This window comes from Populus euphratica, unplaced genomic scaffold (genome assembly GCF_000495115.2).
Source record: "Populus euphratica unplaced genomic scaffold, PopEup_1.0 scaffold560.1, whole genome shotgun sequence".
NCBI classification, from domain to species: domain Eukaryota; kingdom Viridiplantae; phylum Streptophyta; class Magnoliopsida; order Malpighiales; family Salicaceae; genus Populus; species Populus euphratica.
Genome location: NW_011500436.1, coordinates 43907 through 57755, shown reverse-complemented (window position 1 = coordinate 57755; position 13849 = coordinate 43907). Strand labels below are relative to the sequence as shown.

At 35.1% G+C, this 13849-nt stretch overlaps 1 protein-coding gene across 1 annotated transcript; it reads left to right on the top strand.

Moving 5' to 3' along the window:
- The first annotated feature begins 12496 nt into the window (after window positions 1-12496).
- On the top strand, window positions 12497-13335 carry LOC105114670 (wound-responsive protein GWIN3-like). Its single transcript, XM_011011296.1, has one exon. It carries the CDS (start codon window positions 12534-12536, stop codon window positions 13140-13142), a length of 609 nt encoding a protein of 202 aa, XP_011009598.1. The 5' UTR covers window positions 12497-12533; the 3' UTR covers window positions 13143-13335.
- The last annotated feature ends 514 nt before the right edge of the window (window positions 13336-13849 follow it).

The window sequence follows — 13849 nt, the reverse complement described above, 5'->3', positions numbered from 1 at the left end:
TCCCGGTCATCTTAGGGAGACCTTTCCTAGCTACATCCAATGCCTTAATTAACTGTAGGAATGGGGTGATGAAATTGTCTTTTAGGAATATGACTGTGGAGATGAACATATTCAATGTCTCCAAACAAATCGGGGAACATGAGGACATTAGAGAGGTAGATTTCATCCAAACAGTTTGTCAAGAACACTTTGAGAGAGTGTGGATCAAGGATCCATTGGAGAGAACTTTAATTCATGATGAAAGATTTTGTTCTTTGGAATGTGTTGATGAGGAGGTAAGAGAACTCGAGACTTATCTAGATCCAATGCCTATTATGTCAATAGGTCAATGGACCCCATCATTTGAGCCTTTGATTTCACCCCAAGTGAAAGTTGAGGAATCTCTTGTCCAGCCTGATAAACTAGAAAGGAAGCCTTTACCGAGTGATCTTAAGTATGCATTTCTCGGGAAAGATGAATCATATCCTATTGTGATCTCATCAAAACTTAGCATAGAGTAAGAACACAAACTTTTGAGAGTGGTGAGAAAACACAAGAAAGCAATTGGGTGAAAAATTACTGACTTGAAAGGAATTAGCCCTCTTTTATGTACACATAGAATCTATCTTGAAGAAGAGGCTAAATCTGTGAGGCAAATGCAAAGACGATTGAACCCAAACATGAAGGAAGTAGTGAGAGGTGAAGTGCTTAAGCTACTTGATGCAGGTATCATTTACCCTATTGCAAACTCAAAATGGGTTAGTCCAACCCAAGTTGTCCCAAAAAAATCTGGAGTCACGGTAGTGAAGAATGAAAATAATGAGCTAGTACCAACTAGAATCCAAACTGGATGGCGTATGTGCATTGATTATCATAAATTGAACATGGTGACTAGGAAGGACCATTTTCCGTTTCCATTTTTAGACCAAGTGCTTGAAAGAGTAGCTGGAAGAGCTTTCTATTGTTTTCTGGATGGATACTCAGGTTACAACCAAATTGAGATTTCTTTAGAAGACCAAGAAAAAACCACTTTCACTTGTCCTTTTGGTACTTATGCTTATAGAAGAATGCCATTTGGTTTGTGTAATGCACCAGCCACTTTTCAAAGGTGTATGATGAGTATCTTTAGTGACATGGTGGAAAATTTTTTAGAAGTTTTCATGGATGATTTTTCAGTTTATGGGGATTCTTATGAGTTGTGTCTAATGAATCTAGAAAAAGTTCTTGAAAGGTGTGAAGAGAGCAATCTTGTACTCAATTGGGAGAAGTGTCATTTTATGGTGACACATGGCATTGTTTTAGGTCACATTGTTTCTTCAAAAGGGATAGAGGTAGATAAGTCAAAAGTGGAAGTCATTCAAAAATTAACTACCCCTAAGACTATGAAAGATGTGAGATCCTTTTTAGGATATGCTGGTTTTTATCGAAGATTCATTCATTCTTTTAGTATCATTGCCAAACCATTGTGTAACTTGTTGTCACAAGATGTCCCATTTGATTGGACATCAAAATGTCAAGAAGCTTTTGAAAAGCTTAAAGGGTTGTTGACAACTGCACCAATCATACAAGCTCCTGATTGGTCTTTACCATTTGAACTGATGTGTGATGCTAGTGATTTTGCGGTTGGGGCTGTTTCAGGGCAAAGAAAAGACAAGAAACCTCATGTCATATATTATGCTAGCAAGACTTTGAATGATGCTCAATTGAATTACACTACAACTAAAAAAGAACTCTTAGCTGTGGTCTTTGCATTAGACAAGTTTAGGTCTTATTTGGTTGGATCTGTTGTTATTGTTTTCACTAATCATGCAGCATTGAAATATTTGCTCACAAAACAAGATGCCAAACCACGTTTGATTCGATGGATCCTCCTACTCCAAGAGTTTAACATTGAAATTCGAGATAAAAAAGGAGTAGAGAATGTAGTGGCTGATCATTTGTCTCGTCTTTCAAGCTATAAGACCATAATTGATGAATCTCCAATAAATGAACTCTTTGCTGATGAAAATTTATTTTGTGCAGGTACTGTCTCTTACATTGGTTCTCTATGGTATGCTGACATAGCAAATTACCTAGCCACAAGTCAGATTCCTTCTCATTGATCTAAACTTGACAAACAAAAATTCTTGCGCAATGTGCGCACCTTTTTTTGGGATGACCCCTACCTATTTAAATATTGTCCTGACCAAATTATTAGGCGGTGCATCCCTGATCATGAAATTCCAAGGGTCATTAATTTTTGTCATGCATTAGCCTGTGGTGGGCATTTCTGTTCCAAGAAAACCATTGCCAAAATCTTGCAGTGTGGTTTTTATTGGTCTACCATGTTTAAAGATGTTCATACCTTCTGTGTTACATGTGACCGATGCCAACGACTAGGTAGCCTCACTAGGCATAACATGATGCCCCTTAACCCCATCCTTATTTTGGAAATATTTGATTGTTGGGGGATTGATTTCATGGGACCTTTTCCAAGTTCATTTGGTTACCAATTCATCCTTGTAGCTGTTGATTATGTGTCTAAATGGGTGGAGGCCATTGCATCTCGAACCAATGACCATCGAGTTGTGGTCAAATTCTTGAAAGAAAATATTTTCTCTCGTTTTGGCAAGCCCTGGGCTATGATTAGTGATGGGGGAAAACATTTTTGTAACAAGCCCGTTGGGATTTTGATGAGAAAATATGGTGTAATTCACAAGGTCAGTACCCCCTATCACCCACAGACTAGTGGCCAAGCTGAGTTGGCAAATAGGGAGATCAAGAACATTTTAGAGAAAACAGTCAATCCAAACCGTAAAGATTGGTCCCTACGACTAGTTGATGCTTTGTGGGCATATCGCACTACTTATAAGACCTCTTTAGGAATGTCTCCTTATAGGCTAGTTTATGGAAAGCCTTGTCATCTCCCTGTTGAGATTGAGCACCGTGCATATTGGGCCATTCGGCAATTCAATGACAATGAAAACGAGGTTGGCAAAAATAGAAAGCTTCAATTGGATGAATTAGAGGAGCTAAGAAATGATGCATTTGAAAATGCAAAAATTTCAAAACATAAGATGAAAACTTTGCATGATAAACATATTCTTAGAAAATCCTTTAATGTTGGTCAAAAGGTTCTCTTGTATAATTCACGATTACATCTCTTTCCTGGGAAGTTAAGGACAAAATGGATTGGTCCATTTGTGATTAAATCCATCTCTGAGCATGGTGCATTTGAGGTAGAAAATCCCAAGAATGGAAATATTTTCAAAGTAAATGGTCATCGATTGAAACTTTATCTTGAAAATGTTGTGGCTGAAGTTGAGACATTGGATCTTGAAGATCCAATACCATTGTAGTATCAAAAGTAATGAGTTTTTATTTTTATTTTATTTTTATTTTTATTTTTATTTTCATTTTCATTTTTTTCTTCTTTCTTCCATCTCTTATATTTTCTTGTTCATGCATTCGGGACAATGCATTATTTTAAGTTGGGGGGTGTGAGGTTCTTTATTTTCAAAAAAAAAAAAACATCAATGATTTCTTTTATGTTTTCTTTTAGTTGTGATATGCAGGTTAAAAAAAATAAATCAAGCAAGAAGTCAGCTCATGCCCAATTCAATCAGACATTCATCCTTGAAAACAGAAGGGGAGTAACAATTTTCTAATCTTTATACTTTTCTTCTCTTTCTCTTTTACATTGAGGATAATGTAAAACTTAATTTTAGATATTTTATTATGTTGAATGCTTGAGATAACCATGCTTGTTAAAAAAAAAAAATACTTGCATTGATATGTGAATGAGACTTGTTTAGGATCATCATTACCTTTTTGGGTTCATTATTGTGTTAAACATTGCATGCTTTAATTTGGGATAGATAATATCTTATAAAGCAAGATATATCATACTTTTTTTTAAGATTACTGAAGTACATCTTTCCTTGTAAAAGTTGTGTGAGTTGTGTGAATATGCATGAAAGATGAGTATGATGCTTTACTTGTGATTATCCCTTTTGATCTAGTCCAATGTAAATAGAGTAAATGTGTACAAAGTTCTATCATTACATAAATAAATAAATAAATAAATGTGTACAAAGTTCTATCTACTCCAATGTTTTGAGTTGCTTAGTAACTAGGGGTATTCATCACAAATGTTTATCTTTACGTCAAACGGTAGCTTGAAATATGAGTATGCAAAGCACTTTAAGTTTGTGACTTTGTGAGTAACCGGGTGCATTCATCACAAATGTTTGTATTCGCGTCAAAAGGGAAGTGACAACTTAAAGACAAAGAATAAATCATGGCTAAAAAAAAAAAAGAAAAAAAAAGAAAAAAAAATAAAATATATATATAGATATTTCTCTAGTTTGCTACCTTGTTTGTGTTGGTGAGAAGGGAAGATTACAAGTTGAGTTTTCATATGAATCAATTATGTTGGTTGCACGATAAATATGACTGAATTTGGAAATTTTGTATGGATGTTTGATTTAGAGAATGTGAGTATGCTTATTTTTCTTTATTTGCTATTGTGTACACTGATTAGTACTTAAAAGTGCATTTTTATCATGGTTTTATATCATCATTTTGCACTAGAAGTATCAATAACTCCTTAACTAAAATATGTTTTATAATAATGTATCTAATAATATAAGATACCTATAATTTGTGGTAAATGTCTATTTTTAATGTAGGTCTATCACATAAATGAAAGGATTGATTGATGACTTGAAGAACTTAAATTGCATGGATAAAGAGATGGTCAAACTTAGAGAAGAGATGTCGGTGCAATTCAAATCGGAACACTGTTCGGTAATTGGGTCATATCTGGAGCTACAGATTTCAGATTTAGGTCCAATTTATATGGATAGAAAGGTATGACATAGGCCTACAACTTTCATATGGAGCCCAAGATCTAAAAAGGCCATTATCAAGTCCAAATTGTAGCAACAACAAAGAAGCCCGAATCTGTCTTCCAGCCCGAGCACTGTTCGGTATTTTGGCCATATCTGGAGTTCTAGAAGTCCAAATGAGCTGAAAGTTTTACACAAGAAAGATGAGACAATTGTCTACAACTTTCATGTTTGCAACTGGCTCCAATTTTGACGTTATCAATGACGTTTTGGGCAGACAAGAGAAGATAAGGATTGTCACCAAGTCAAAAGTTGGCCACCCACTTATCAATTAGTCATCAAATCAATAGTTCTCAATTTTGGCCTATAAAAGGAGGCATTTGGCATGCATTTAGGCATCTTGGTTTCCAGATCAAGATCATGTTCTTCCTTTCTCTCTTTGTATTTTTTGTAATGTTTATGCTTTGCTTTCATTAATATTAAGTTTATGCTTTTCATTTCCTTTCCTTTACTTAGTTAGCTTTTATGTTCTTATTTTGTTTATCTATTTTGCTTTCTTTCATTATGTCTAGCTAAGTTACTTATGTCAAGGTGAAAAGGTTACACTAATGGTGTAAGAATAAGTATAATGTAAACTTAATATGGACTTTAATGTTTGATACTAACATGTTTTATATTTGTTATCTTGTTCACTCTTGAATACTTTGCTTGTTAAATGACTAATCTTGATTTATGTTGTATAACACTTGGTACAACAAATGCTTGGCACTTTCATAGCCCATAATGTATGGTGTAACCGACACCTGAGCTATGAAAGGACCTTGATTTGTTGTTAACATAAGTTATAATCATGAATGCTTGACGAGATTTACAAGTATTAGCATTAATTGAATAAGATGACTAATGTAATCATGTTAACAATATATAATCTGATTGGAACCTCCTTTGTGTGTGGTTTCCAATTCAATAATAAGAGTTTATACTATACTTGTTTGATATACCATTAGTGGAACCTCTAACCTTGACATTTGTTATTATTATTGTTTAGTCCTTATATTAATTTTCCATCTCCAAGTTCTCATCATCTTTTTCTTCTTCCCTTTCTTTATTATTATTATTATTATTACTACTACTATTATTATTACTATTACTATTATTATTATTATTATTATTATTATTAGTATTATTATTATTGTCATTATTATTATTGTTGTTGTTGTTATTGTTATTTTTATTGTTGTTATTTATAATTTGTACAATTAACCTCTCTGTGGTTCGACCCCGGTCTTGCCAGGTTATTTATTACTTCGACACTCCTGCACTTGGGAGAAGACATCAACCTTTTCGTCGTGTCATACACTAAGTTAAAGATACCAATGTTTGCATGATAGGTCCTTCAAGTGTGATGAATCGAGCCTAATTATGGTTGTTATTATTATTATTTTTATTTTCTGCTCCTTCTTCCTCCGGTCTTCTCTACCAACCCAAACACAATCGCCCCTCCGTCCACACTAGAGCTCCATCTTCTTCTTCCCTTTCCCTCAGCTGGTTTCTCTCTCAACAGCCCCTCACTATCTTCTCCTCCCCTTCACCGACAAACATCACACACTGTCCCTCTCCTCTCTCAGACCCATAATCTCCCAACCGCCCTGCACACAGCTCCTCCCTCATCTTCACAAACCCGGTCATATCCTCCTCTCTCAGCCGACCTATCAACCTCCCTATCTGGGTCAACGAAAAGACCTGACCACAACAATCCACAAAAGCAACCCCATCACAAGCCTACACAAATCAGCTTCCTTCCATTGGCCTTCCTCCCCGACCATCTCACAGATCTGCAACCAACCGACCAGAAGCACCATTTCCTTCCCCATCAGCGGCGTCAGTTTCCTCCTTCGATCTTAGTTGTAGCGACCAAAACAGGTGCAATATCCAGTTCCTCCCCCACGTATGGCTGCACCCGTAGGTCCAGCCTCTAGCCTCCAGCACTCCTTCCACAACTGGCAAGTCTACCATTTGGAGAAGGAAAGAATAGAAAACTAGGGGAAGAAAGAAGGCAAGGAGTAGATATGAGAAGAAGAAAATGAAATAAAAACCAATGCTTGTTGTGTTTTCTTGGATTTGCAAGTGGCATTACTTCTCACCGCCGGTATAGAAGGGGAGAGGAGAAAATGACTCAGATCCACCCATCTCTCAGGTTGTGCCCGCGGCGGCGAATGAACCCACGCACCGCTAGTAACGATGGTGAGTGGAGGAGACGCGCCGCCACTGTTCCAGCTTGTAGAAGGCCATCCCTCTAATTTCAAATTGTTTTGGGGCTAATTTTTATAATTGTAAAAATTGTTTAATGTATTTTTGTTCAGTTGACTTTTTAAAATTTGTAGTGTTGATGTAACAAAAAAAGAAAAGAAAAAGAAAAAAGAAAAGTATAGTGAAAAGGAAATGTGTGATTTGTATTTTGTTTATGAATTTTTTTTTGTATGATAAAATTGCAAGAATAAAGAAGAATTTAATATTTTGATTTGCTCACGGGTAAAGAATTATGAACTTACATGTAAGTTGTATTTCTAAAATTCGATGAAAGAATATAATTTTTAAAACTTCTTTAACACATAAAGTTTACGAAGCAGCTTACCTCAGGTAGGGTGCGTTAGGGTGCTAATACCTTCCCTAACCACAACCAGTCCCTTACCTGTGAATCTCTGATGAGACCAGTAAATCTGGGTTTTCTAGTAGCCCTCAATTAAATACTAGATGACAACTCCCAACAAACGAATCAAAGCAAAGGAGCAAGTAAATGAAAAATCATCAGCCGATGCCTCGCGGGTGACATGTGACAGAATGGCGACTCCACTAGGGAAGGTACTATTTCTGACAATATTGGACTAAGCTTTGTGTATTTGATGTGTTTAAGTTTTGGCATTTTTATCTTGTTTTAATTTTGTTTTATCGATGTATTTTTAGAATTTTTTCATGCATCACCTGTATTTTAATTTTTGAAAGCACACATAAGCTTGAGGTTAGGTGGGGGACTAGCAGCTTACCTTACAACTTTAAGTCAAGGTTTAAGTTTGTGTAAACCCCAACTCTTAGTAAAATACTTGCGAGTACTAGTCCATAGGTGAAACAATTAATATTTTTGTAGCTACTCCATGTATTTTTGTCTATTCTCCTACACAAAATCTTGAATTGCAAACTTACAGCACACACAGTACAATAACAAGAGCTGAATATTAAAGAAGAATAAATATTTCATGTTTCAAAATATTATATTATACAAATAAGGCTTTATAGTATGTTTAGTCATAATTTTTATCTTCGGCCTCAATTGAATTGTTATCATCAGCTTCATTGCACTCTTCAATGTGGTTATCAACTTCTTCATCAACATTCTCTAGTCCACTAGTAGAGCTTAAAATAATGTTCACTCCTCTACATCAACATCAACAAGACTATCGTCGAAAACATGAAAATTCAAATTTTCTTCTAAGTCAATTGAAGGAGCAACGTTGTATGGTTCAACCAACTCACTAGCTTGAAAGACTTCATCTATCACACTTGTGTCTTTGTTCTCATCCTGAACAACCTTAACATTACCCCTAGGTTTTATTTTTAAAATGCATTACTTTGCGAAAACAAAGACGTCGTTTACGATGTGGTGTCTAGCTTTTGAGTTGATTTCAACGAGATCATAATGAAGATCTACTCTGATTCCTCTACCAGTTGTGTAATACTAATAGCATTTGAATAAAAACACTATATTCTGCTCGTTATGATATTGCAATTTAATGACCTCTTCCAATCTACCATAGTAGTCAACTTTAAACTCACTAGAAGTCGACCCCTTAATACAAACACCGCTCTTGTATGTCTTTCTTCTATGCCCATATTCTTTAGTATGAAAGACATATCCATTGACAAAATACTCGTTATAGTACTTGACTTTTTTTCAGGGCCCCATTCAGTAAAGACAGTGAAATAGTAGCACTACCTCCCATTTGCTAAACCTTGTAAATTAAATGCAACAATAATCAATAAACAGATATTATGTAATATTGACATACAATTAATTACATTGTAAAAGATAATGACTTTGTGATAAGACTTACATGTATTCTAAACCATGTGGCAAATTGTTCATCTTGTAATTGAAAGATCTGGAATTCAGTTAGCTGTGAGTTATTGGACAGTAAGTATTATCGATGTAGCCTGTAAGGTTGTTCCAAATTATATGATTTTATGGTATCACCAAACATAAATAGCACACTCTAGACAAAGTTTAAGCCGAACATCTACATACTTAATAAAAGGTCTTAGCTCATCACAAAACATAATTGCTTTTGGTTTTGAGACCCATGACCCATCACAAGTCAACTCTATATTTTTACGTTACAGAATAGCACTACATCCAATCTAGCCTTGATGTTGTCCTTTGTTTTCCCCTTTACATCCATGATGATGTTGAAAATATTCTCAAACACGTTCTTTTCAATGTGCATGACATCAAGGTTATGGCGGAGAATATTGGTCTTCCAATAAGGAAGTTCCTAAAAGATACTTCGCTTCACCCAGCTATGGGTCAAACCAAAACCAGGAAACTTCTGTTTACCTGATTGGAGACCAAACATAATGTCATTGTACTCTAACACAACATCAAGCAATTCTTAACCGGAAAGACATGGGGGTGTAACATCCTTTTCAACTCTGCTAGCAAAAAAATCCTTTCTGTTCTTCCTATACTTGTGATTCAGCAGCAAGAAATGACGGTAACACTAAAAAAAGAAAAACTTTACCTGTGATTTTTAGTGTGAATACCTTGTTGTTCTCCATACAATATGGACATGCTAGCTTTCCATGCATGCTCCAACTAGAAACCATTCCATAAGCTGGGAAACCATTGATAGTTCATATCAAAGCCGCTCTCATAATAAAATTTTGTTTCCTTGAGATGTCATAAGTCAAAGCTCTAGAAGATCACAACTATGTCAACTCATCAATCAACTGATGAAGACAAACATCTATATCCCGACCTAGATTTCTTGGACCTAGTATAATCATAAATAAAAACATAGACTCTGGCCTCATACACATCCCTAGTGGAAAGTTATAAACCGTCAGTATGACCAGCCAATAAGAATAAGGAGCAGCAAATGAACCAAATGGGTTGAATCTGTTTACACATAACCCATGACGCACATTCATTGATTCAGCTGAAAAGTGAGGATGCACACTGTTAAAGTGTTTCCAGGCTTCACTGTTAGAAGGATACACCATCACTCCATCAACCGTATGATGTGATTGGTGCCATGTCATGTGTTCAGCAACTCTTGGTGACATGAATAATCTTTGTAGTCTAAGTGTGATTGGGAAGTATCTAAGTTTTTTATATGTCACAATAGTCTTCCCTCTACTAGTTCTGGGTTTGTAACGGGAATGCCCACATGTCATACACTCGATCAGCTCAGCATTTTTAAGGTAGTATAACATGAAAAAGTTAGTGCACATGTTAATTTTCTATTATCCTAAACTGAGGGGTTTTATCATGGACTTGGCAGCATAGAAGTTCTCTTTCAGCCTATTCCCTTCAGGTAAAATGTTTCTTGCTCATTCGATAATCTTGTCATAACCAACCTCACTCAATCCGTAATCTGACTTGATGGTGAACACCTGTGCTATGGCCAATAATTTACAATGGTTTGTTAGAAACTTTCAATAGATCGAAAAACCTTGCTGCATTTGCATTAGGTTCTTCTTCTACAATTGGACATTCACTCATTCTCATTGCATCCATAACCATATTCATGTAAGGATTACTATTCTTATTTCCAACTTCATGCATGTTGCTAGCACTAGAAGTTGACCCAACCACCCTTTCTACCATGTTCTTGTTAGGAACAAATAGTTCTCCATGTGCATACCAACACAAGTAATCCTTTATGAATCCTTTGGTTAGAAGATGCATCGTTACAACATCTTGATGCAGAAACTTTAAATTTTTACACTTCCTACATGGACACCTAATACCACCATTAGTAAAATTTCTCGAGATAGATGTTGTGAAATTAATAAAACCCTGAACACCATTACAATAATCCATCCTCCACAATCCTTGGGGTAAGTCTCGATACATCCATGAACAATCCTTCATGACTTCTATTGAATCTCTATAAAACATAACAAAAATATTGGTTTCTTATGTTAAATATTCATTATCAATTATCCAACAAACTAAAAAAAACATTTATGTTAAATATTCATTATCAATTATCAACTATCAAAGTTCATACATATAAATTTACAGAAATCACAACTTCGCAATAGAATTGATAACAATTAAAACAGACCCGTTAAGCAAGCTATTATTTATTTCATCACAACATATCTAATTCGGTGTAATTCAAACAAAATTTCAACAATTTACAAACAAATATAATTTGACAAAATCTAAAACAAACTACAACAACTATAAAATTATATATTCATACTACAAGTTTATTTGACAAATAACAGTCAAACAAATACATACGTTAACAAAATACATATACTAAAAAAAAAATCATATTTAAATGTTAAAACTAAAAAGGATAGATTTACTTACAAAAAATGATAAAATCCACAAAAATGGATGTTATGACCATGTGCAAAAGTATAAGAAACTTGAGTGCTTATGCTGAAAAGAGGGGAGAGTTAGCATGGGTGGTTGGCTGCTGTTTGAGAGGGGAGAGGTGGGATGGGAAAGAAGAAGGAGAAACAGAGGAAGAGAGTGTCGGCAGAGTGGGTATATACTGGCTTTTACCAGTAGAATCACTGATGGACACATTCTGTTAGTATATTGGTCGATGATTCAGCCGGTGGAAGTGCCACATCATTGTACGGCTATCCTGGTTTGAATTTTTTAGTAATTCTGTTAGTAAAATCATCTGAAAAAATCAACGTCATCACACCATTGCAACTTTCCAAAAAAACTATATCGTCCGTGGGTGATACAATCATTATACACCAATAGATTTGAAGACAGAATTATTTCCATCGATAAAAACTTTCAATAATAAAATATGTCAATAATTCCATTAGTTTTCTTCGATTTTTTGGTCATGGTTATTGAAGCAAACTAACCTAGATTATTAATTAATCGAGTCTCCCAAAGTGTCTAGTGCAAAAAAATGAACCAAAACTTTTTTAGAATACTTGGACATGTGATCTCATTTTAGCTTGACAACTTGAATTTGATTTCGAAGATTTAATTAGTAGTTTTAATTGAAGTTATTCATAGAGTAGATTATTTGTGTAGGTTTTGTTCAATTTTATACATGGTGTTGATTTTCAAGTTGTCAAGTTCACCAATTATTACACGGTAAATGAATACAGTGATAGTCGTTTCAAAAAATATAGTTTATTTATTTAAATTTAAGATATTTAAAATTTTAAGTTCATTGATCAGATCAATTTTAAGCACGAGTAAAACACTTTTGTGGGATAAATCAAGCAAGAGGCAAGAGCTCAAAACCTATACGACAAATCGTCGCCACAGGGCTGTAATTTCTAGTTTTGTCGGAAATCTGCACGAGTAAAACACTACAATGTGTATTTTTGTGGAATTTTTTAATTAATTCTAACAAATAATCCATATGCTTGCTCCCTATAAATTTATGCTCTCCATGCGTTGTTCAACACAAGATCAACAAGACACAATATTGAGATAATTAATACTCATATTCAACAAATATGAAGATCACTAAAGTTCTAGGACTCTCTTTCCTTCTCCTTGCCTTCATAGGAACTTCATTTCCTGAGGCCGTTCATGCCAAAGATCCTGCAGCAGTGCTCGATGTCTTCGGTCATGAGGTGCAAGCTGGTGCTCGTTATTTAATCGTAGCCCCGTCGACTGACAATACAACAACTCTTGCAGTCACTATGAATGGCCAGATCTTATGCAATTCAGATGTTATAATTTCCACTTTGAACGAGAGCCTCCCAATAACATTTTCACCAGTTATACAATCCACCGATGGTGTCATCCGCGAAGGAACTCATCTAAATGTGAACTTTGCAGAGCCAATTGCCACGTGCTTCATGGCAGGCGTGACACCCATGTGGAAAATCCGATTCAGTACAACAGCAAAAGGATTCATTGTGACCACTGGAGGTGTTGATCGATTGAATCGGTTTATGATCACCAAGTCTGAAGGTGATAATAGTTTTTACCAGCTTTCTTTTTGTCCAATTTCTGAACCCTTCTGTGAATGCTCATGCGTCCCAGTTGGCGTCAACGGTGACAAGAACTTGGTTCCCGGTGCCGGCCCTCTTCTTGTTATGTTTGAACCAGATGAATAGAGTGCACCAAAAATCGAGAATAAAATGGTGTCAGAATGATATTGAGGGAAGTCGATTGCCTATTATCATGTTTGAACCAGAACTATTATCTACTACAATCCTGTATGAGGGATCTCGACTGCCTCCTATCATGTGGTGGGCATAAATAAAACTTAAATAAATAAGAAGCTTTTTAGCTTTGGCTTTTCCTTAATTTTCATGTTGTCTCCACACACACTTCGTTTGTTGCTTGATATTGTCACTAGAAAATCATCTGGTTTTTACAATCAATGGAAAATTATATAGGTTTTAAATTTATTATACAATCTCATACTTCTTTATACTTAATTTTTATCAAATAAAATAGAGGTGGTCAGATTCGAACCTGTAACTGCTTGTTCAATAGGACTCTAATACAATATCAAAAAATCATTTAAACTTAAAAACTTAAATTATTAGGTAAGATCTCATAAGCTTAATTTTTTTTATGTACATGCTATTTTTTTGTTGCCTATTTTAGTAGGTTTTTAGGTCCTATATATATATTGGGCTTGGTTAATTTCGATATAAAATTCTTTCAATTTTATTGCAATCTGCGTACAGGAAAGGCATCTGACAAAATAGATTTGATATTAATAAATATCTTCTCCCAAAAGATTGATGTCTTCTCCCAAGTGCAGGAGTGTCGAAGTAATAAATAACCCGGCAAGACCGGGGTTGAACCACAG

What these genes read in the sequence shown, in the direction of transcription:
- LOC105114670 (XM_011011296.1), top strand. Translation starts at nt 12,534, where the DNA reads ATGAAGATCACTAAAGTTCTAGGACTCTCTTTCCTTCTCCTTGCCTTC.